General features: G+C 39.3%; 2 protein-coding genes and 1 long non-coding RNA gene across 28 annotated transcripts in view; 2 read left to right on the forward strand and 1 right to left on the reverse strand.

The window, feature by feature from the left end:
- Positions 1-859: 859 nt before the first annotated feature.
- LOC108089485 (death-associated inhibitor of apoptosis 1) lies at positions 860-14785 on the reverse strand. Of its 4 annotated transcripts, none has more exons than XM_017187764.2 (2): positions 14582-14785; positions 860-2429 (listed from the first exon to the last, which is right to left on the reverse strand). In XM_017187764.2, exon 2 carries the CDS (start codon positions 2341-2343, stop codon positions 955-957), a length of 1389 nt encoding a protein of 462 aa, XP_017043253.1. In that variant the 5' UTR covers positions 2344-2429; positions 14582-14785; the 3' UTR covers positions 860-954. The 4 variants fall into 4 exon arrangements, with proteins under 4 accessions (XP_017043253.1, XP_017043252.1, XP_017043254.1 ...); XM_017187763.2 differs by lacking the exon at positions 14582-14785 and adding an exon at positions 9452-9830; XM_017187765.1 differs by lacking the exon at positions 14582-14785 and adding an exon at positions 3238-3345.
- On the forward strand, positions 3459-5138 carry LOC108089487. Its single transcript, XR_001771287.2, has 2 exons — positions 3459-3853; positions 4123-5138. It is a non-coding gene; the product is annotated as an uncharacterized LOC108089487 (long non-coding RNA).
- Positions 14786-15775: 990 nt separating the features above from the next.
- The window catches only part of LOC108089430 (protein phosphatase 1 regulatory subunit 12B), a 30929-nt gene continuing 21416 nt past the window's right edge, over positions 15776-25288 (forward strand). For 9 of the 23 annotated variants that reach the window (XM_017187656.2, XM_017187657.2, XM_017187662.2 and 6 more), the window contains exons 1-2: positions 16643-17354; positions 25120-25232. In XM_017187656.2, coding sequence (XP_017043145.1) covers positions 17100-17354; positions 25120-25232 — 368 coding nt within the window. In that variant the 5' untranslated portion in view covers positions 16643-17099. Of the gene's footprint in view, positions 16036-16642; positions 17355-25119; positions 25233-25288 lie in introns of those variants that run through there. The other 14 variants (XM_017187643.2, XM_017187645.2, XM_017187646.2 and 11 more) reach the window with 7 other exon arrangements.

Below are 25288 nucleotides of genomic sequence, written 5' to 3' on the forward strand. Positions count from 1 at the left end.
TCACCTTTATTTGTTCCCTACCCTTAGAACCGATAAAGCCACTTTTACCTTTTGAAACTTAGAGGGCTTGACCGATATTTTTTCATTTTTATCAATTCTTATTTACTTGTTTTATTAATTGAAAACCTAACGATAAAGCCTTTTACCTTTTGAAACTTGAAGGGCTTGACCAATATTTTCCCATTTTTATCAATTCTTATTTACTTATTTTTTTAATTGAAAATCTAACTTTAAATTCAATTTTTCAATTCTTTTAATTTAAAATTGTTTGCATATGTTTATATTCCAAAAAGTAAGTATATTAAAAAATCTCTTACTTTTCTTTTGGTAATTGCTTTGCAAAAAAATTCTAAGAATTTATTGTGGGTCACACAACTTTATCTTTAAAACTTTGACTGATAACAAAAGGAAACTAAAACGGGTAGCCTTGAATTCCGGAATCCAATTCGTTCGTTGAGGAACTACTCGTGGAGCACAATCAGCTTTTGGGGAATCCCCTTGGTGATTCTCCCAACTTGCGCACATAAACTTATCGAGGGCAACGCCTTTTCCAATTAATCCACACACCCGCATGACAAACGACAGTGGCTTTTCGGTAATATGTTAGTTTTATTATAAATAACGCATACAAGTGCTGCTCTAAACTAATATTACATTGGAGGCTTACGAAGCGTTTAACAACAGGCGATCGCGATGGCCAGCCACAAATATTACATTGCAGGTTTCTTTTTCGAACTGAAGGCATCGGCCGACTTTTGGGTATCTCAACGTTGGGCTCCCCAAGATTGGACGCCCCAACAGCTGGCCGGTGCAATGGGCTGTATCTGTAATTCGAATCCTGCAATGTAATATTTGTGGCTGGCCTCTGCGATCGCCTGTTGAACGCTGGCTTTTTTCTCCTCTTGCGCTTAACGTTCAATCTGAGGACCTGTGACCGGGCGTTGGAGGCGGATCTTAAGAAAAATACACCCGCATCACGTCGGTGAAGGGTTTCCGGCACAACGGGCACTTGGTCACGGAGGAGGCGCACTTGGCGCAGGCCACCACATGGCCGCAGGGCAGGAATGCCGTGTTGTACTCGGCGCCGTAGCAGATCTTGCACAGCTTCTCCTCGGGTATCGAAGAGGCCAACGATGACGTCGAGGAGCCACTGTTGCTCGCCGAAGGAGCCACCGCCGCAGCGGTTGCCTCCTGGATCTTCTCGTAGATGCGACAGGCTGCCGTGGGTGCCACTGAAGAGGGGGCGACATCCCCCGAAGCGGATGATGCCTCCTCCTGACCGGCAGACGAAGTCTCCTCCTGCTGCTGGTGGTGATTGCTGCTGGCCAGCTCGGAACTTTCCTCCTCCTTCTCGTCGGCGGCTGCCAGCTCTGGTTTCGCAGCCACCGTATCGATGTAGAGCTGGCCCTTCATCAGCTTGACAAAACGACACTGGCTGAGCCACAGGGCGTGCTGCTCCCAGGGCTCGTCGTTGTCGTCCCAATCCTTGAGACCACCGCCGCAACTGAAGCAGCGGACGCGATCCCCGACGCCCGTGTAGAAAAAACCCGCCTCGGCGAGCTGGTGGGGCTTCTGTTTCAGATTCCTTGGCCACGCCTCGAAGGTGCGCAGTCGTGCCGATTCGACGGCATACTCCGGATACTCGGGAAAATAATTGCCGCTGCCGACTTGGGTGCGACACGACTCCGGCTGGACATCGCCATTGGCCTGGGTGGCCACTGTCGACGCCTGGGTAGCAATCGAGCTCATCGGCGGCGGGTTGGCGATGCCGGCCACCGTGGCCGCTGCATTCGCTGTATTCACACCGATCGATTGGATCAGCTGGGACATGGGGATGCGTCCCTCGGCGTAGGCGTGCTCCCGCAGCTCCACACCCGTCGTCGTCGCATCGTTGGCACCGCAGATATCGTAACTGATCGGGGGCAGGATGCGATCCAATGCCTCCACATTCACGGGGACATTGTTGGTGGTGCGTCGCCGCAACAGCGGGCAATTGGGTGACCATCTCTGGTGCTCGGGCACCGGCTGATCCTCCTGCTCCCAGCGACCGATCTCCACGCCGCAAAAGTAGCACTTGACCTTGTCGTCGACGTTGGTGTAGTACATGCCCGTTTGGGCCAATTGGCGCTTGTCCAGCCATTCGAGCGGCCAGTTGATGAAGGTCTTTAGGCGCGCCTCCTCGCGATTGAGCTCGTTCATATTGTCACTGTTGTAGATGTTGTATTTGTAGAGCTGCGACGCGTTCGTGTTGTTGTCCACCTGATCGAGTACCGCTGCTGCTGCTGTTAGCTCGTGAGCGGCGGGTCCGTAAATGTACCGCAAGTTGGTTACCACATTTGCCATGGTGCCGCCTTCTGATTGTGGTTATCTCTGATAGTTTGTTGTTGATCCTTAAATGCTTCTCCGTCCGCTTCCCTCTGAGCTCGAAACTGAAATGGAAGATAGAGAACGAAGACCCATTAATATAAATGTTTACGCCATGCGACCCGACATTTGATAGGCGCGCTATCAGCTTGATAAGGACCTAGATATTCATCCAAAGACCCTACCCCACCAAACCGCCGCCTTCTTGCTCCTTCTGGAGATCTCTACGCAGTTCAGGCACACGACATCGTTGAGTGCCCACAATCAACTGGCAGTGAAATAAATAGCGAGCAATCTGAACACCGTCATCTGGTTGTTTCTAAAGCAAAGCAATTATTGATAAAGCGTTTCATCAGGTGACGTTGTTTTAAAAAATACTCAGGGATGGAAGCTTTAAATTGCAAGTGCTTAAAAATTAATTAAATTAGAAAAAAATAAGAGTAAGTTTAATTGATTTTTCCTTGACTTTTTCTTAAGAATTTTATTTTTAAATTAACCTGCTTTAATTCCAAGAAATATATATTATGTTTTATAACTTATCACCACTGTAGCAATTAAAAAGAATGAGTTATATTCCTGCGCACTTGACATTTCCAGAGCAAAGGTTTTTACTAGAATGAAGTACACTACCTATAGAAAAATGATTAAAAAATGCTTAAGTTTCTCTTTCAAGGAGCAAAAATTCAAATAAATTAAGTTGTAATCCAAACGTTTAAGTCTCTTTAAAATAAATGTCTTACTCATTAATTATTTTGGTGAAAATTATCAACTCAGGGCTTATGCCTAAAATTCAACGCATTGAATTTCCCTATCAAGTTGCTTTGTTTTCAAAATTAAAACTCTGCTCAATCAACTTTATCGCTTTATTAATACCTTTCTTTAGATAATGGAAATATTTATTGCCAAAGCTGTAGACACTTTTTATCGTGGGCACTTCTACGTTTTTCAGAGCGTGTATGTACAATGCGGGGAAAAACTGAAACGCAGTTCAAGAAACTGGAGATGCAGCATCAACGAACTTTAAGAGCCCTTAGATGATGGGAAAAACACATCAGTTGTCCCGCTCGCACTTGAGAGCCGAGGGTGGTTTTTCCTTTTCCGGGGAAAAACTCCCGAGTTGAGTTGCTGGTTGAACAAAATGTACGTAGTGTATACGAGGAGTACGCAATGTTACAACCGCTCGTTTTCGCACTGCGCCGAATCGCAGTGAGTGTATTTCGAGTGGGTGGTGGTTGCCACTGGCAAAAGCCAGGACGGTCGGTGGGTTGGCGCCAGCTTGACGACGTTGAACGATAACAATTATCGATCTGACTCACCGCACAGCACAGCAAAGCAAATAATTTCTATAATAATAGCAAAAACTTGTAGTCACAAAAGGCGGCAATAGATAAATCACTATGCTAATCGAGGAACAGAACAACCCACACGGCAATCGCTCGTCAATTGTTGAGTTGGCAATTATAGTAATGACAGGAAAAGCAGCACATACGTAAGTGACATTTTTTACAGTGAACTACAATTTTATAAATTCTTAATTTATTAGTTCTATAATTATAATTTAAGGAAAGTACATAAAAAAAATATAAAAAATTCTATAACTCAAAAAAAAGCAGTGATATTTATTTTAAAGGAAAGTTCATATATAAACAAAATTTTTAAGAGAATTCTATTATACAAATATAGGACTCTTCATTTATTTATTTAGGGTAATTTAATCTTTGAAAAACAAATTTGTTTTTTTTTTTTTTATTTTTTTAGAATGAGTTTTTGGAAAAGCAATCAACTTTTTGGCAATCGTCTGGCTTTGTATCGATATTCAGTGGCTATCTTAATGCCTGTGGACCTAAACTGAATCTGCGGTGGTCTCCTTTAAAGAGATTGTACAGCCGTTTTTCGACATTTACTCGCCTGGGCCACCAGCAAACAGAAAACAGCAAAAAAACTCAGCACGACCGCTGAGAGTTGGGCCCCCGTTCAAAGTCCAAATATCAACCGCAAACCAGCCAAACTCGCCCAAACAATTGCAACGAGGAGCTGGAGGAGGAGGATCGGGTGGTTGGAGCTGATGGTGGTGCAAAAAGGGGGAAGAGGGAACGGGGAACTTATCGGTGGGTTTGGGTTAGCTGGCACTGCCATGCACACTCTGTTGTGTGGAGCACTGCAGGCTAGCCGACTGTGAGAAAGTTTTAATGGAATGCAGTCAAACCACTCTGGCGACGGCGCACTCGGCGACTCCACATCCCAGCAGCACCACCGCCACCGCACCACCGCCGTGTGGAGCCTGACTTGCAGCATAAAGCGCAGCATAAATGCATATTGCAACGCTGGCGGTGCAAGCGAGACGGCCATGTGGTGCCAAGATGAAACCATCAATGGGAAAAACAACTAACCACAGGGAAAACGGAGCTGCAGAGCTGCGCAGAGCAAAAAAAAAAAAAAAATGTATAAAAGTATAAAAGAGTACACATAAAGTGCAGCAGCAGAAACAAAAGCAATTGTAAATTACAAATGCTGCTGACTTCTGGAGCTCGGGATATATATACCGTGGAACTATATAGCCGATGATGATGCTGAATCAGGGGATGCTAAGTAAGGATGGGGTCTGTTTTCCGTGCAGAGATTGCGCATTGTTTTTGAAGTGGAGCAGCAGTCACCAGTGCAACACACAAAGCTTGAGATGCTGTCTGCAATTGTAATTGCAATTTGTCTACCCTTAAAAACGGGTATTGCCTTTTTAACAGAATTTGTTTATATTAAATATCCTAAAGATCCAACTAATTCTTCTTTCTGCTTTCAATCTTGATACCTCAGAAACTTGGAAGATTGCTTATCATCGATATTATCTATCAATAGTTCATAGAGAAATAAATGTCATAGGGTATTCGTAGCTTCGGCCTTCCAAAATCGCCCTCCCTCATTATTATTTGTTTTGCTTTTCTAGCCAGTACAAAGTGCAATTACAGCTGCCTCTGCCGACGTCTGTTATTTGTTATTGTGGAATGCCAAACGCATTAACAATTGTAATGCAAGCCGACTATTGGAATTTCGACCTATGTATGTAGCTATCAGGAAATTGAGTGGAAAGTTCAAAAGCCTGGCATTTGCATTCACTGAATATGCAAGGTACTTTTTTTTAAACTTACCAGTTTCGTTCAAGAGACCAAAAACTTTAAAAACTTTGCACTTTAAAGTTAAACTTTTTTGTAAACTAAGTTAACTTTTTCTGGGAAACAAGGAACTGCAACAAATTGAGCGAGCAGCGCCTTCACCCAACACCAACCGAAGACCGACTGAGAAGACAAGGCCTCCTGGGCGGTGGATGAATGGCATGAGAACAACAACTACAACAACAACAACAATCCCAGAGACCAGAAGAAAATGCCACTCCACAGCCAAGAAAATCATAACCAAAGGCCACCACAGCAAAAGGCTAGGTCCAGGAGGCAAGGCAAGGCAACAAACAGAAAATGGGGAAAAAAATAACATAGAGGAACACACGATCACGAAAGACAAGACCAAACCAAAGCAAACCAAACCAAAACGAACGAACGAACCTACAATGGAATGCAGTCGGGCAACTTTTCTACAACTCCGCCACAGAATATTAAAGCGGAGTCGAAGTTGGGTTTGGAGTGGAGTGGAGTGGAGCGGCATGGTAGTTGGAGCTGCCTTTCGAGTTTTCTGATTGGAATAAGCCCAGCCGGGTCAGTTCATTCCGTTCAGTTCCCAGTCTGTAAGCCAAGCTGGGCCCGAGTGATTGGAGTTTTGCTGTTGTTGTCGTTGTCGTAAGTGAAGGTAACCACAGAGGTCCAAAACCGTGGAAAAGGTCTGAGTTCTGTAACTACAGAAGAGGGTAAACCAATAGAACTGCAGCAAAAGTCTATAAGCAAAAAAAATTACCTTAATGATCAGAAATCCCTAATAATTAAAAACTATTCTACAGTTTTTGCTCTTATGGTTTCTATTAATTCAAATTAATATGGACTTGAAAGTAACGATTTTTAAGTTTGAACATTGAATTTCAATAAAGTTACGAATAAAGACGAATGTTTTTAAAGAAATACACCTCGCTGTACTATTTGATTGACCACAGCTGTTTTGATCATACCTTGGGAGCCCCGGAGACATGAGCTCCGACTGTGGGAAGCTATTATAAACACTTTACCATTCTTTTTGTTGTTGCTGTTGTCTTCGACAAAAAACCGAGATTGGAATGTGGTGATACCAGATACGACAACAACAAGAACAACAAAAACATCGCCAAGCTAGGGTTAAAAGAGGGGGACGCTCCAGAGCGAGAGGGGAGATACCCCCACTGCTCCATGAGTCGTCATCGTCGTGCTCAGAACTCAAGAAGAAGAGAAGAGGTAGAATTTAAAGTGGAAGAATCCGAGTAGGAAGAAGAAGCGGAGACTGCAGAAAAATAAATAAATGCAATACACACAAAGAACATTCTTGCATGATCTCCACCAGGAATCTTTGTGTGCGTACCAAATGAATGTGTGTGTGTGCGTGCGTGTTGTGGCCTTCCAAGAAATGCAGCAACAACAAAACGACCGCCGACGTCGATAATACGAGAAGAAAACAGAGATGGAACAACAATAACATCACCAACAATTCTGGGATGCTGGCCAACAAAGGGCAATATTGTAATCATAATAAATGTGCCCCGATCTGAGCTGCTGCTAAGGAATGCACTTCGATCGGTTTGACTATATGGTTCTATCCCTTTCTGGTGCCCTTCCTCTTCTCACTCTTGCCTATTGAACATTGATCGATTGTCCAAAAAACTAACGGCGGCTTAGTTCAAAGCCGCAGAGCCGCCGACGCCGCCAGCGTATCTTCGTGGAAAAACCAAAGGAAAATTGTTCTCAAACCCGAAGTCAACTTGTGTGCGAGCGAGCTGGGAAAGCATTTATCATCCACAGCATCTCTATGGGACTTGGAATGTGGGTACGATCTCATGGAAAAGTAGAAGGCGGGGGCCTCGTTAGTGGAAATAATGGTTGAAAGGTCGTTTTTCACGCGGTCCAGGCTCAAAGGTCGTGGACGCGACGAGATGATTCAGCTTGAGGGCATCGAGAATTCCGGGAATTCCGAAAAGTAATTTTCTTCTTCTTATGCTTAGTCTTGTTTCAATCCTCTTTCCCCCAACTCTCCTTTCGAGAGAGCCGCCCTGGTCCATTTCCATTCATGTGCTGATTGCCGTCGCGTCTGCTGGCGATAACAAATGAAACTCGGGACAGAGGAGACAATAGAACTTCTCTAATTTCGGAAAAATTCTACTCCCAGCATTTACGTGAGAACTGTTTGTTGTTTATTAAGCACCTTATCTATCGTTTTATTAACGAATTGTCTCGACTCGTCTCGATCCGATTCGTGGGAGTGGGAAATGTGGGCGCAGGGACCACCATCGATGGTGTGTGGGTGCGGTGATATTGGATAAAGTTATGGGACTGCAACGTTGCCTGCGAATAATACAGGGCACAACATCCATAAATCGAAACCCTATAAGGAAAATTAAAAAAATAACTTTAAAGTTTAGGGTTACAAAAATATCCAATATAGGATATTTGAGAAATGGAAGTTGGACTTTATTGAGCTGAAAATTTAAGCTCAGCTCAATTTGAGAAACTGAGAGACTGGCGAGACTTTCTCTTTGTTCGGCGAAAAACGGACGCAAAAGTTCAAAGCAATGAAGCATAAAAAGCGGCACAGCGCGCAAAAATAAAAACTGCACTCCGCGCGAAAAAAGCATTGTGAAAATTGGCAACAGCTCAAACGGTTTTTTGAGCCCGTCTCTGTGGCCATGGTTTCTCGACATCACCATTATTCTTCGCCTCTTTTTCTCTTCATTTCTGCAGAGTCTAAAACACGCATGAGTGCACCACTTCCGTTGGAAGCGGATGTGTCAGACAAAGAAGCTAATGCTCCATAGCCCGGAATCGGTGGTGGTGGGTTGGGTCCGGATTATGCGAGTGAGTGTGTGCGTAAAAGAGGAAGTTCCTTACACATAGTGTAATCGTATATCGTATGGAGTAAAGCATTGGTATACATATGCCAAGCAAACTGACGCGTCATCTGTTTATTCCGATACACGAATAAAAATGTTTCATATCTTTGAACAATTTATTTTTAAAGTGGGAGTGTAAATAAATAATATCGAATGAAAAAAAACATGTACATATATTATTACAAATTACTTTTATTTAATTGTATTAATTCAATAATCCGTAATTTATAATATATCAACTTTTTTTAAATTATATGTTCAGCGCTTACAGTGGTGATCCGAAATGGCTTCTCATGTTGGAACAAACAAATTAGATTTAATTAGAACCGGATGGAGTTCTACTGCTGAATAGATGACACATATTGTGACCTTCGAATTTGCTAAAAATTCGGCAAACTGGAATATTTTTGTTGCTGTAGTCATCGCTTAATTTTATCCGTAGACGAATACAGCGTATTGCGTATTCCGAAATTCGGATGAATACAAAATTAATGGCATTGTATAGTACAATAACCGCCCCTTATTTTTCTTCCACATCATACCCAATTGAGAATGTTGTTTTTAAACGTTGATCGCTGGGGAATTGTGGGGAGTGGAATTTCGTATAAAATCACTCAGTGCTAAAAGAGGGTTGCCATATGGCTGAAAATTTTACTTTTTGACAGCTTGAAAAGCGTGCCAACAATCGTGCGTCATTGAAATTTGTGTTTACCAAAACAGACAAAATTCTCTGAATTCGCTGTGTAAGCTAAAATTCGTAATTTTGTAAATAATTAGCAATAAACAAAACAGCGAGTATTTAGCAACTCTACGGTCGCCATCTTTTTATGAAACAAGTCGTTGCGGTCTTGAAGTGCGAGCGGGACAGCGCCAACGAAACGGGAACACACAACAAAACGCCAGATAGCCAACGAAACATAAGACTGTGTATGTGAACGTACGAGCAAAAGCAAATAAAAATATATGTTAACTTTAGCTCTGTTGCCTTCTGATGTCACGTTTTCATTACAATTTTTGGGGTTAAATAAATTTGGGTACACAAAATAATACACTACACTATGGACTTTAGCTCACCTCGACAGCTTTTCTCTTTTTCTTGAAAAACTCAAGTTTCCCCTGGAAATTTCCTCTGCGATTGAGATTCGACGATGTGGAAATCGTATTATAATGCGCTTTCACAGTCTCTATCGATTTTCCGTGAACAATATGAACGGAAAAACACAACGATGTCACACTTAAACAAGCACACGTTCTTTCTTATCGTTCACGTTCTGTTGTTGTCAAAAATTACAAAGCCAACTATCACAATTGAGTCCGTTGAATACTTTTTTTTGTACTTTATTCTAACTTTAAATGCAAATGAAAATTAAGTCGAGAGAGCGCTAAAAATAGCTCAGTAATCCATTGCTTCTTTACGTTTTGAGTTGCGTTTACGAACTGACGCGAACGAACGCGAGAAAGGCAGCCGAAACCGTTTTGTGAGCGATGCCGGGAATGGCTGGAAAATCGCCGATCTGGCTATTTTTTTAACCGTCAAATTTGTAGTTGGGTAAAATATCCTTATTACAGGAGCTCATCTTTAAAATTAAATTATCATTATTATCACATATTTTAATGGCTCTAGAATAGGTGTATTTTTGAAAAATACAATTATATTTAAATTAAATTATTGCAAATTATTCGCAGCTTATATCGTTTTAGCTAGTTTTGGTTTTATTTTAAGATCCTCTCGCCAGCACTGTCAGTGAAGGAGACAGACCCATATTGCACTCGCATTTGGTTGCTGAGTAAGAAAAGGAAGGGATATTTTGAATGCAGCGGCCCATTCCGCCTTTTCTCGCAGCTGAAGTTTTGAAAAAACCTTTGTAACGAAAAAAAAACCTTTTAGCGAAGGCAATGCACAACAATATGTGTGTAAATATTTATGTATTTTTAAGCCAATATATTATTGAGCGCAAATTAAACTCTGTAAAGCTAAAAGCAAGTGCATAGTGTTGTTGTACTACGACTAGTATTAGTACGCAAGCCGTAATAACCGTACAACTGTCAGAAGTATTGCTGTCCCTTTCCCACCCGCAGACTAAGCAACCAGGATCATTGATTTTATGCTCCTGGAAGAGAGCATGGAACATGCGCCGAGCGATGGAAACGGCGCGTGTCAATGCACCTTCCAGACGGCGCGAGAAAGAGAAAGAAAGAGCAGGAGCAGACACCAGCTGCAGTTTTTTGTGTATGCACCTCATTCCGCCCCCACCTTCCCACTCTCATTTTTGGGTTTACCTGTCTGTTCTTCAATTTCCAAAAGACAGCTGTATATGCAGTTCTTATCACAAAAAACCGTAAAGTTAACCCTAACACAAACAGTTTTGCCAGAAACAGATGTTTTTTGCAATGGAAAATTGTAAAATAATCATTTTGTTAATGAAGCTTTTTCCATTGAGCTGCACAAACCCTTTTGCTATCTGTTTGCAGTCTTTGATAGAGCCAATCTTATCGTTAAAAAGTATCTTTTTCTAAACAGTAATGCTTACAAAGTAAAAAATATTTAATCTCTGAAAAAAGTATGTTCTTAGTTAATGATTTAAAAATAGTTTGTACAAGGATATGGGAAAATTTAAAAAAAAAAAATCGCATTTTATTATGTATTGTGATGAGCTTGCTGTATATAAATTCTTTAATAATGAAGTAAAGTTGAGGGCCTTAAGATAGGATCTTTGGCTACGTGCTTTCGCGTGTTCTTAGAACGAGTAGATTGCAATGGTTTATCGATAAATACATATTTGCAATCTAAGAACAACTTCCTTTTAATTAGAGCCCCATGATAAGGCTCTTTTGTAGTTGAGTAATAATAGCCAAGGAAATTCCGACACGTTCAACTGTTGAAATACAAAAGATCTCCAAGTTTGAATCATTTATGGAAAGTGCCTTGGCGACGGTGCGCGACATGTGCATATAGCGTCCGCCCGCTAACGGGTTGAACTTTTCGGATTTTATAAATACATCCAGCTAAATTTACCACGAAGATGTCGCGACGCATTTGAGAAATTTGCCTATAAATGCAAAGTCTAGACGACTTTGACATGTTGCAAGGCGACACTATCGCCGGCGGTCTTTTGGTGGAAATTAAACGAAAATCTGGCGGCAACATATTCTATTTGTGGATGGTGGCAGAGCGCCGTCAGTAACTCGGCTTTTTCTGTTTCAAAAGATCACTCCGCTGACCACACAGAGTTTGGATCTCGCCGGACAAGCTTAGGCTAAAAAAAATCCCTCTCTCAGAGCCGAACGGCCTTGCAAGGCCTTTTAAAGTTGTTGCACTCGCCCCGTTCTTGTTGGTGCTGCTGCTTATTGTGATTTTGATTGCTCACCCATACACTTTATAATAATCACAGTAGTTATTCGCTACAACAGGTTTTCTAGATTAAATCTTAAAAGAATTTACATATTAAAAATTTCTGTATCTAAGATAAATACAAATAGAGAAATATCCTTACATATTTTATTAGTTACAAGAGCGTTAAATACTAAAACATTTTTTATATTTGTAGCAGTTTAAAAATAAGATTTGTAAACCAATATTAATTTATTACGGAAAAGTATCTATTACTTTCAGATAAGTAAACTTTCAGATACTTGCGATCTTTAGGTATTTTAGTGGCGAATCCACCTTCAAATATTTACCAAAATGGTATAATAATATATAGGTTCAACTTAAAGACGTTTGACTGTAACGTTTGTGTGCTGCTTGTTACTAAGTTTGTCTGTGGCTTTTAATTGACAGCCAAATGCAGCCAGCGGGCTGAAAACCTGTTTTGGCCATTTTTGCATTCTCTTCTTTTGCGCGGCAATTGGCAATTGGCAAAAGGTGTCATAACAGCGAGTTGGGCACGATTCGATTAGATTGCCCCTTGCCTATTGCAACATGTGCTGCCTGTCGGTCCCTTTTCTACTTTTTCACATATAATTACCTGCCTCAATCAGGGCCCGAAAACTAGATCGACAATCCAGGAGGACGTGTGCCGGCAGCTGCAAGCGAGTCGGGCAACAATAAACCGATCAGAGGATCGCCGAAAAGCGGAGCCACCGCCATTTGCTCCTCGTCCTTATTGTGCCTGCTTCCAGTGAAAGGATCGCGGCACATGACGTCGCCAGCTGCCGTCGATCCTTTGTCAGGATCCTTTGGGGTACAGCCCAATAATGAGCCAGCCGAACTAAGGTGTCCTGCGGATCTGTTGCTGTCAAACGAAAAGTCCTTATAAAGGGATCTTTTATACCTTGTATGTATGTCTGGCTATTAAGATTAATCTTAATCCAACAAAGTCTTGGCTCAGTTTTTAGATGACCGAATACAACTGAAGTCATAATTGAACTCTGCTATGCATCACAAAGCTTAAAAACACGTTTCGTTAAATACGAAACGAATATTTAGGAAATGAATAACATCTTATTTTTGGAGTGATTCTAAATTGATCTCATAAATAAGTAATATGTATATGAATAAAAGTTCCATTCTTTTTAATTTACATATTTTACTTTTTAAGTGTTAATTTTTGTTTTATTTATTTAAAAGCTAATAAAAGGGTCGTATGATGGAATAAAAGATTGAAATCAAGTATAATAATAACGTACATATAGTTATTTAAGACTAGGAAAATAAGAGGTATATTTCTGTTAAATATTAGTAGTGTCTTCCTTTAAGTTTTAGACAACTTTATCTCTATTGCAAATTTAATGAACCTAATCAAAGTTATGAGATTAAAAAAAATCCGAAAAAAAGTGTGAGGTCATAAATGATTTTAACTATTGCCACTAGGACTTTGGTTTCAATTTAACTTATCGCTAAATTGCACTTGCCTCTGACATTGATTAAATGATTATTTTCGGAAATTCCTTTGTTTTACGCACACCAAAAATAACATAATTGATTTGCTGATTAGTTTAAAACATTCCTAATAAATACATGCAATCATTTTATTTTAAAATTCTTATTCGATATTTTATAACAAGCTCGACAAAATGTAAGGCAAATTATTAAATGCTTATTTCTATCTACTGAATGTGGATTTTAATAATAGATACATTTTTTTATGTTTAAAGTTTTTTAAAGATATCTAGTTAATTTTGCAAACATATAAGTAAAATATTTTATAGAAATAAAATGCCTAAGCTTCTAACATTAGACTTATTGTTTGTTAGTTCACTTGCGGCTTAGTTGATAAATTTTTATGAATAAGACACGTAAGTTTCTTGAGAAAGTCAGTCACTGTTATTTGGAAAAGATTACAAATTGTTATGACAACTGTTTAAGACATCTGGTTCATAAAAAATGCGTTCTTATCTTTCTAAGAGATTGTGGCGCCAGCTAAAACGGAAGTAAATACGAGCAAAAATATTTCGTTTTGTTGGCTAAGTTTAGCACCTAATGACGCAATGCAGATGCAACGAGGTAAATAGAATTTTGTTCTAGTAAAATGAGTGAGGTAAGCAGCTGATTTTATAGGCAAAACCCATCAATCTTTTGAACCTACGCAGCACTGTAAATGGAAATGACATTGAGCGGTAATTAAAAATAGGAAAATTCTAGCTAGTCGCGTTCAATGAGTGGGTGGGTTCAACCAATGGGGTGGGGTTCGTCGGGTTGGTTTCATCATGAATGAAATGCGATGCTCAGCATCGGCGGAGATAAAAGGTACAATTGAGCAGTCTAGAATGTACAGTAAGATAATATCCCTTTGGGTAGACCATATATGCGTCAGAGTAGGATAGATAAATTTCAGGGGGCTGTGGGTTGGGAGGTGACTAGACAGAGAGAGACGATTCTGGATTGCAAACGGTTTCGAAATGACTGGAAAATGCCAGAGAGCAAAATTTTGAGTGCATTTTCCAAGGGGTGTTCGTGTCACTGAGGACATGAATGAAGAGGAATACAACAAAAGTGTTGTAGAAAGAGAAGCAAAAAAGGAGAGTGAGGAAGAGAAAAAGGGAGTTTGAGAGCGCCTACTTGTATGCAATAAAAATAAGAAAACAAAACTACTTTGAACCCTTTAACCCTTCAAGGACCTTTAAAAATCTTAAACATTTAAAAAAAAATGTAAAATGTAAACAAACAAATGACGCAGTATCCCTACGGAATATTTTTTAAATGCCTGTCTTTATTGTTTAAAAAATAAAAACAAACAAAAAACAATCTGAACAAACACTTACCAGAGCCATTTTAGAAGAGATAACGTATCAGCTTATCGCATTGGTTACTTAGACCGTCAGAATTGTTTACGTTTATCACAGCACGATAAGAAACTTAAAAAGGCTTCGATAATTGCAATTTTTCAAGGTGCAGAAATAAATTACTTCAGGCGTGGTGCATGCGTCGACCGGTGGGTTTGAGTGTCATGCTGCGACTAGACAAAAACTATTTTATAGAGCCGCCTAGCCTACTTTCCTATGGGTATTTGCTTTTGTCGGTTTTGCGTTCTCATTTGTTTTGTTTTGCTTGGCTTTCTAGAGAGGAAGAGAGAATCAGCGGGGCGGAACGGTTGAAATAGTTTTTGCCGCCCAAGCGATGCGCAATATTTTGGGGGGTGGGTTCATCAACTGCTCTCTCACTAACTTTTATATCTCTCTCAACCAAAAGATGCAAAACGGAGTATTTCCTAATAGTATTCTCTTTTAAATAACATCTCTTATTAAATTTTTATTGCATGCACAATTTTACATTTCAAATTAGGGGTATAAAACCGTTACAACTGTAAACTTTTACAAATGTAGCCCTGGGCTTAGTTGTGAATATATTCTCCTGGGGTCACACTGATTTTAGTATTTTTTTATTATCAAAGTAGCGCGTTAAAATTTTAAATACAACAAGCGAATCCGATAGAAACTAAGTTCTTCAACGTACAAATAATTATATTAAATTAAGAGAAAATCATTCATCATATGACCTTTTGTTAAATTAAATTTTATTAATATCTATCCGGGTCCTACTTCATAGCGGATAAAACCACCAAAAACAAGTGCCTCGTACCCGAGTTTCCAACCAACCTCATACCAGTGATGCGAATTTAGGGGGCAGCTTAGCTTGGTGAACGAGATTTTACCATCTGGTCATACCGTTATACCTAGAGGTGTCATGGCGGAACAAATTGGTTTGAAATAAAAATTTATTCAAATCGCATGTACATAACGGAGAGCGAAATGACTTTTTGACTTATCTTTAAATCATAGTTTATACAAATTATGGTTTCCTCACTATATCAGTAAAATTTTATCATTCTAAACATTCATCCCAAACAAAATAATATACAACGATTTGATTTGTAAGTCATATACAAATGCTTGTAGAAATGTGAGTTTTGTCCAATAGACATCGATGACAACAAATATCGATACTTACGGTGCTTTAAAAACATCGATATTGTTTATTGTGGCATCGATGTGTCTCCACCTCTAGTTATATCGTCAAAAATTTTTGGTCTGTGAACTTCGTGCGGAAGAAATTCGATTTGAACGCCTGCGAAAATATGCAAAATAAAGTGAAATACCAGTGCCTCTCGGATGAGGAGCTACCCTGCGGAGCGTCCCGCAGCCAGTAAACCCCAATAAGCTGCCCAAAATCTGGGAATTTCGCGGGGAAAGGTGCGTTTTTCGGTTGGCTTTTCGGTGTATGTGAAAAGTTTCTACTGCAATCCATTTTTCTCTACGTGCGTGTGCGGCGTATGTGTGGCTGTGTGCGAGTGTATGGAGTGGGGCGATGTAAAAATGCCTTTACATAATTACATTCGCAATTTCGAGGACTTTAATGCATTTCGCCAGCTTGCAGAATTACATAAAATCACAGCAGCCATGAATTTTGGTGCGTGAAAAAATACGCGGCTTCCATTTTCGTTCTATTTACTCGAGACGTCAGCGTCGCGGCTGTTGAATTTATGTCAAATTGGTAACACACACTCAAAGCAGGCAGGCGGAGAGCGCGTATGCAGGCCCTAGATGCATGGGTGTGTGTGAGTGCGCAAAAGAGAGAGAAAGAGAGCGAAAGGGAGAATGATAAACAAAGTGAAAAAAACAAGCGGCTGTAAAAATGCCCGCAAGTGTTTTTAATTGATATGAAAATATGTTTGCTTTACACTTTAGTTTAAAATTTTTAAAATTAAAATTAAAGCTGTTCTAAAATATTTTCAACTTGAAGTTACAAGCTGTATATTATGCACCCTTTTTGTACCTCTTTTTCGCTTTTAAAAAGTATTTTATTCACCCAATGCAACAACAAAGGTGCGCGTTAAACAACAACAAATAGCGTTGTTTTGCAAGAGAGTGGGAGAGGGATCGTTCCAGATTGCCGAAGTGTGAGTGAGTGGAAAAGAAAACGCCAAGAAGTTGGCTGATAAAGCAAACACACATACTCGCACACACGCACGGAAAATAGAAAAATTCGAAAAATAATAATAATCAGCAAGCAGGAGAAGAAGCAGCAGCAGTACAAACAGCAAATGTGTAGTTGTGATCGAAAATCGAAAGTGTGAAGCATTTTCTATAAATAGTGCAAAATCAAAATCAAATTCCCAGTGCAAACAAAACGCAATTAAGCAATAAGAAAAACAAGAAAAAAAAAAATTGAAAACAGCGAGCCCATAAACACGATATATCTGGAGAGGTTGATCTCACAGAGCACGCGCTCTGCATCGAATAGCAGGATTATCGGAAGGATCATCTAGAAAGGATCACCAAGATGTCCTCGCTGGACGCACGTAACAATTCCGCGATGATGAAGCGGGCGGAGCAGCTGAAGCGCTGGGAGGAGTCGGACACCAACCGCGCCGCTCCCACTCCCCGCCACGAGCACGGCCGAAGGATCAAGTTCAGCTCCGGCTGCGTCTTCCTTGCCGCCTGTCTCTCCGGCGACAAGGATGAGGTCGTCCAGCTGCTCGATCAAGGAGCTGACATCAACACGGCCAACGTGGACGGACTCACTGCTCTGCATCAGGTGCGTTTACTCAGATATAATAATTGATAATCAATTTAACACCCAGCTTTATTAGGAAAATTTAATCTAAATCTAAATTAGTCAAAGCTAAGCAAAAATATAATAAATACGTTTTAATGTTAAAAGGTTGTCATAAAATCAAGAGAGTTTTATAAGATTTGATTGCTAAATGTAATGAAGATGCAGAAAAGTACACATTAATAAAAACAATCACTGCAGAACTTTAAAACATAAAAAAAAAACAAATCAATTGTTGTTTGGTAGGAGAATAAAAGGTTATGAACCTAAATCAGGTGGATTTTCATCTTTATGTATTATTTCAATTTTGCACCCCTTTTTAGCCTGGCCGATTTCCTTTTAGTAGGGAGCTAAACGTTGCGTCAGTTTGCTGCAATCGCGATCACGCGACCGGGCGAGGGGGTGGTGGGGGTGGGGGTTGGAACGGGCGCAAGGGGCTGCAGTTTCGACACTGTTGCGTTCCGTCCAACTGTGGTGCTGACGTGGGTCGTACTGTGGGTCAATTTCCATGACCCATTGATTCGATTATTACAAATTTACAAACAATATTTAAAGCATAAAGCCCCTGAAAATGAATAAAAATTTTACTAATATAATAAGATGGTTAAAAATCACGGACCTTAATTTAACTATCTTTGTATAATGTAAACAAAGCTTTTTAGTTTTAATTTATAGTAAATGAGTAAGAATTTATTATACAATTTATATTATATCTTCTTTAATGATAGACAAAAGTTCTTCCTGACCCAATCAAGGTCAAGAAATATCCTCTTTTTTTTAGGCCCACTGTGCATAGTCGTTCGCTAGACGCTCGACCATTGTTTTTGTTGCGTATTTCGTGCTCTTTCTGCGGTTTCAACACCGCCGCCGCAACAACAATTCGGATTTCGAATATTAACAAATACAACAAATACATGGCTAATGCAAGCCGACGATTTAAAAGTCGAATGGCCAGAACAGCAACAGCAACAAGCTAAAGGCAAACAGCAACGGCCAAAAGCATTAAATAAGAAAAATACAAAATGTTCTATTTTTAAGAACCAAGAAAAACATACAATACCCATACACACATGAAGGCGAGTTTACATATTGAAAGCCAAAAGATTTTCGCAAAATCATTTTCAGATTTCCTCTCATTTGTTTGACTCGTTTTCGTGCTGTGTCGAACAAAAATAACATTAAAAGAATCTCGCTGGCCAGAATGTTGATATTAACCAAACTATTAAGGAAATTTGAAACAGTATCAAATACAAATTGATTTAACACTACAAGTAACCCATTTATGCCACACCCTATTTGTATCGAATTGATTTATTATTGATTGCTGAGATAACTATTAACTTCATATTTCAAATATAAATAACTATAATAAAACATTGGAGTTTACATGGTCTATATCTTAAATTCTAAATTTTTATTTAAATTTCAAAAATGGTTTCGTGCATCAATTATTAAATATGTTGGCAGTCCACTCCCATCTTGCACTCACTGTGTGCTCCAATTCATTATAATTGATTCTAATTATGCTGCGCCAGCGAAGAGTCGTAGATTTTCACCGTTTAACCGCGGCGCACTTGTTAACCAGATGCTAATTTGCTCAGCGCGGGCAACGCGGGGAGGGCTCACTGTCTGAGGAGTGCACTGTAATTACAGCAACAGCAACTACAACACAATAATAATAATAATAACAATGGGAACAGTGCAAACGTTTTGAATTACCTGCCACGTTGAACGCTGCTGCGGTGCAAGTGCGGTCGCAACCTGCGGCTATTTGCTTCACTTGCTGTTGTCGTTTTTGCCTAACCGCAAGGCAGAATTTCGATTGCATTTATTAAAATAATTATCTTATCGCCTGCACTTACAAGTTCTCTAATGGTTGCAAAAGTCCACCCCCGCCAGTTTCTTTGTAGTCGCTTTCCTTTGGCCTTTGCCGCAACAATTTCACATTCATATATTTTCAATGTTTCGGGCCTTCCATTCATAAGCAGCATTGACAACGAAAGCACCACACCTGCACCACATTTTCAATGGCATGCGACACGATTGCTGCAGACAGGATAGGCTACAGTGGTTAAAGATACAAGATTACTAGTTTAAATATTATAAACATTAAAGAGCTCTGCAAGAAATCTATAAGAACGGGCTTAGTTAGTCGGTAATATAAAATATTTTTATTTGAAGCCGACTTTTTAGAAATTTAAATAAATAAAAAGTACGCCTTAGCTTTTTGGAACTAGAATGAACAACTTTTTTTATCAAGAAATGTTTATCATTCATTTCAAAAAACATAAACGACTGTTTTTGACTATTTTGTTGTAATAAATATTTCCTTAAATGTATGAATAAAATTCTATAAAATAGAATAAATAGCTGAGGTTTTTTGGCTCCACTGTGTAGCGAGGCTACCTTGGACTTTATATGAATGATGTTGACTGATGGAGAGGAAGATAGAAAACGGAGGACTGGGGAGGAGGACGAGGAGGAGGAGGCTGTTGCAAGTGACCGTGTATCCATGCCGTTGGCTGACTTTGATTTTGTTTTGGCCTACAAGCTGGCTGCGTGCATTGACGTTCAAACTCGTTGGGGGACAAGTGGGAAATTATCAAAGAAATGGCAATAAATTACGGGTGTTTACAAGCCTTCAGACTCAAATATTTACATTTAAATACAGTTCAAGGATAATATGAGGTTTATTATAGAAGTGTATTTAATGGTCCGTATATTTCATAGTTATGAACTTTAAAATTAGAAATTTTTTGGAAATGCGTGGGCTTAACCACAAAATTTATGATAGTCGGAAATATGCGCTAATTATAATGAAATGAATCATTTTGTACCCTTTGAAGTGAAACTATTAAGATGAATGTTTCGATTTTTGTTTAAATTAATAAAATGTTGATAATTCATATATGTTGTTCGGGTTGTTATAAATGTTCTTATCGTTTTGCTTAATTTACCCATCCGTATAAGACTATCAAATCTGGTTATCGTGTCCCCCGAGTGCCAATCTATGTTTTATTAAACAGCCTCCTTCGGTGATATGCTCAAATTAAGAATTGATTTATATACATACATTTCTGCCAATTAGCAATTGATATATTTCGATTTGTGTTTTGAGGGCAGGGGAGGCGAGCTGGCGCCGCATAAATTAAGAAATTATTCTGTCAAGACTTCTCTCAAATTGAGCTATAGTCAGTGTTGAGTGCATAATAATCGTAACAATTGCCGATCCGTTGACATGGCGATCGTGAGACGATGAGATCGATGACGAGTCCTGACCGACCGATCGATCGAACGTTTGGGGAGTTGGGAAAAGCTGCGTGAGTTTTCCCAAACGAAAATATGTACAGAAAACTCTGTGAGACATTCGCTAGTAGATTTGTTGCTGTCGGCTAACGCGCTTTATTGACGTGTTTTCTAACCTTGGCCCGGTTCTCGACGGACTGACGGGACGGACAGCTGTTGAGACGCACGGCTACAACAGACAGACTCACAACAGATACAAATCGAATATCCTCAAGAATCAGCAAAAGCAGCAGCAGCAGCAGCAGCAGCAGCAGCGCGTGTATTCGGAATGATCTCTCTGGATGTATCTGTTAGGTTGTGGTTGTATATAAAAATGGATGCGGTCGCTACACTTGATTTGATTTATTTCTCGTTTCGTGTTTTACACCCAAAATAACAAACGAATGCGAATGATCAAAATGAAAATTCGCTCTATGCCAGATACAATTTGATGTGATGTCTGCAGTCCGCGCAGTCGGCATCTGTGTATCTGCCAGATACATTAGTATCTGATGTGTGCTGTGCGTTGCATAATACCATTTCTAGCCATAGCCAGCCACAAAATGTATGCCATTAAAAATGTTTCGGTTTTACAACCGAGTTTCTCGGACTCTAGGCCTATCCATCCAATCATTTATTTTGTTTGCCGTTTACTTCTGGTTGCCAATTCTGCCGACGCCCGATTATAATTATTATACATTTAGCCACACGCGCTATGCCGCACACACACGATTTCAAATCTTTTGTTTTATGGATAAACGAAACGGGAAACAGCGGGAAATGTGCGATAAATACTACATTTTTGCCAATTCATGACGACATGGGCTCAGAAATAGTTTAGCAGGAAAATATATTAAATTCTATATATCTTTCATGGCTTTGTCTTCAATAAATATTCAACGTTTATCAGCGGGTAATGTTCACTATATCCAAGTCAAATGTTTGAATGATTTTTCTTGGAATTTCCTTTGAGTAATCCGTCTTACTTATTAACAATTCGTCATATATCTTTAATATATATTTTTTATCAACTACAATTTTAGCTTGTAGAAAGGCGATTATCATATCAGCGCTTGTTCACGCTTGAAATCTTAGTTAAATAAACATTGAAGTGATAAGGTTTTATTTTCCAGCAACTAAGTAAATTCACAACTTTTGAAAAATGTAAAAGTGTGCCAAATTACAATTTCTCTTTTTGAGAACAATTAAAAGCCAAATCTTTACATTGTTAGGAAATTGTCTATATTTATGTTTCCATTTAGGTTTTCCTTTCGGTTTGTTTATTTTTCATTTTGCAATCGCTAGTGTTCATTATTTTTCACACTTCTCTCCAGTTCGGCCAGATGTCTTGGTTCCACCTGGCCAAGTCAAAAAAGATATATTTAATGAAGGAAACAATTCTGCTGACCAAAAGCGCCTACTCATACGGCGCTGTATAAATCGTTATACAATTTGGCAAAAATATGCCAGGCATTTTTAGTGGCGAAAAGCTATTGAGACACATGAGAACTTTTCTTCAAAAAAGAATAAAAGAAAAAGATACGAAAGAAATTGTTTGAAGGCTGTGAAGCACACTAGAACATTTCACACAGAAAAATTTGGGTATACGTACGCCTAGATATATAAACTGATCTATATATGTATATGTAGGGTATATATCATATGGTTTATGTAGATTCTTTGCACTTTTATCTTGTGGCGCTAATTCAAATTTGTAATTTATTGAACTCAAGCGGTTCGCTCGTCTATTTTGGCATTTCGATTATAATATATACTCGTACATTTTTTTGTTAAAACGAATAATTTTATTCCCGGGCAGCAGGTCAATGAGTGGCACGGAATGTTGTTTTTAAAACGTATTTTAAAATGCCATAAATTGCTTATTTTAGTGTAGGAAAATAAAAGAAAAGTGTGGCAAAGCATAATAAATAAAACTTCAATGCGAAAGGAAATCAAAGTAATTTCAAAATGAATAATATTAAATTAAAAACGTCATATTTATTTTTTAGTTTAATGCGTAATAATATTCTTTATTCAAAGAGTAATAACCGAGTATTATGCATTGAATCCTTTATTGAATTAAACAAGAACTTAAGCCTCTTAGTCTGTGCTCTCAAGCAGAGTTTTCCATGTAACTCTTGAGCTTGGCTCTTCATCAAAGGAATTACTCGGGCTATTGAGTTATAAGCCAGAATTATGTGCATTGGTGGTTAACAAAGCGGGGGCCAAATGGAGCTCGGCGCCTCACAAACTACCGCGTAATGAGCCGCGTTAAGCTGGCGGCCGAGAGTCTGAAAGCCGTCTCAACAAGTCGCTGTTGGCCTGGCCTACGCGGCGTATACGTAACGCGGCGAGGTGAATAACATTTGGCGTGCAACGGCTGAAAATGCCGCTCAATGGCGTGCCAAAACAAAAGGCTAAACTTAGCATGCAGTTTTTTTTTTTTTATATTTGCTGTTTTTTTTGTTGTTGTTGGTTTCTTTTCGCTTTTTTTTTCACTGGTTTTTCGTTTGGCAATGCAAATGGAAATAGCGTAGAATCCGTTGCTCTGACATTAAAGCGCAAAGTCTGGGGTATCGAGGGATCTCGCTGATGGAATAGCTCGTGTCAAAAATGTTTGCATACCACAAAGTCATTGGACATTGTCGTCGAGTCGGTTTGTGGATGGTCACGCGTGGGCGTTGCCCCGCCCCCGCCCCACAATCCCCCCTTTTCCTCTTTTCCTGCCAGTCGGTCAGTTTATCAAAATTGTTCATAATTAATTAATTGGCTGCGTTCCAGATTTACAAATTGTTTGGCCCACCCGCCGCCGTCTCTTTCGTTCTAGCCTTCTTTTTATTTTTTTATGCGTTTTACTGCGAAATGGAAATTGCTTTTGGATTTTAAAAGCAACGGCAAAGAAGTCACTTTGAAAGCTCAGTCAGTAAAAAATTTGAATTAACATATGCCGCGGCAAGAAAAGGAAAAGAAAGATAGAGAGACAAAGACAAGAATCGGTCATTTGATTTTTATAATGCCCCACTCCTCGAACGTGGTTTGTTATCAAGTGGGGAATGGGGAAAGGGTAAGGGAAATACACTGGAAGAAGAAGGAGCAATAAAACATTAGTAAGGAATTTTAATAAGATTTTTGCTAGTAGTGTGAGCATACATGATATTGTATATGTGTTATGCCCCAAAAACCTGATACATCTTCAAATTTAAAGATACTTAAATAACCTATTCCTCAACTACTTGTTAGTTCAGTGTATCGAGCGTGCACTGTATTTGAAAGGTTTGAAATTTTATTTGTGTTTAACATAATGATAAGCAAAGAATGTTAATCTATTGATTTTGACAATTTGCCAAAAAACATGAATTCGAAATATCTTACAGATAACAGATAACCTGAATTGAAATGTGATTGGGTTAGATATTTTGTTCTCTGTGCATTGATAGAGTTAGCGCCTTTTGTTGTGGGACTCGATTCTTTTACTTTCTTTCCATTTGGCTGTTCTGTGGCTTTTGCGCCAAAGAATGCTTATCGGCATTTGCAACTACGAGGCGTTGTCGTCTCCATTCCACTCAGCCCGACATTGTTATGGGGTTTGGGGCCGGGTGGGTTGGGTTTTCGTTTTGGTTTTGGTTTTTCTTTGCTGGCTCACAGATAGCGACGGCCCCAAAGAAGCGCCGGAGTCGCGGGCGATGATATCATCATCATCGTTCACTGCTCAGTGCTGTGCATGTGCCATCCAACGAAACGAAGATGTCTAGGCGGGTTCAACGGAAATCCGCATAAACAACCCAACCATGCTGGAGTCTCTCCTCTGCTTTGCCTGTTTACTTTTACGTTTTAGCAAGATAAACAAAATTTTAATACATTCGACTAGCTCTTATAAAAACAAGACGGAAAGCTCAGCGAATCTCTTCTACGTAAAGTTGATTCAACTTTTGATGCACTGCATTTACGATTTTCGTTCGGGAAATCAATTTGTTTTTCCAGCCATAAAAAATTGAATAAATACATTTTATTTGCCAAAGTAAATGGTTTCAAGGATTTATGTTTATGGTTTTGACCTTTCGATGGGGAAATACAATGGAAAAGCCTCGTCCAAAAGACGGGTTGTTTACTGATGGACTGTATATTGACATCAGTTTATTCACATTTTATATCACAGAAGATATTTATTAAGACCAATTTTAAAAATGCAATTGGATACTAATTCATATTAGGACTGCACCATTAAATCTTTAATGATAATATTATATTATTTATTATTTTCTTAGATAATATTTATTAGATATTATAAATATAAGATCACAGAATTATAATAAAAATTAAATGAAATATATACTTAGTTTATGAACTGATCCCAATATACATTATTATATCTATATAAGTATATTCCCCAGTAATATTCTCTTACTTTACCATAAAATATCTCGTTCCGTTTACTTACTCAACTCATCCTTAATTTTTCTAGGCGTGCATAGATGACAATCTGGACATGGTGGAGTTTCTGGTGGAGCGAGGTGCCGATATCAACCGACAGGATAACGAGGGCTGGACGCCCCTGCATGCCACTGCCTCCTGCGGGTGAGTGTAAAATCTAATTCCAGACAATTTATTTTTGATTGACTGTTTATTCGATT

This window comes from Drosophila ficusphila, unplaced genomic scaffold (assembly GCF_018152265.1).
Source record: "Drosophila ficusphila isolate 14025-0441.05 unplaced genomic scaffold, ASM1815226v1 contig_286, whole genome shotgun sequence".
NCBI lineage: Eukaryota > Metazoa > Arthropoda > Insecta > Diptera > Drosophilidae > Drosophila > Drosophila ficusphila.

Excerpts from the sequence above, each read along its gene's own strand:
- LOC108089485 (XM_017187764.2), bottom strand. The coding sequence starts at position 2,343 with ATGGCAAATGTGGTAACCAACTTGCGGTACATTTACGGACCCGCCGCT.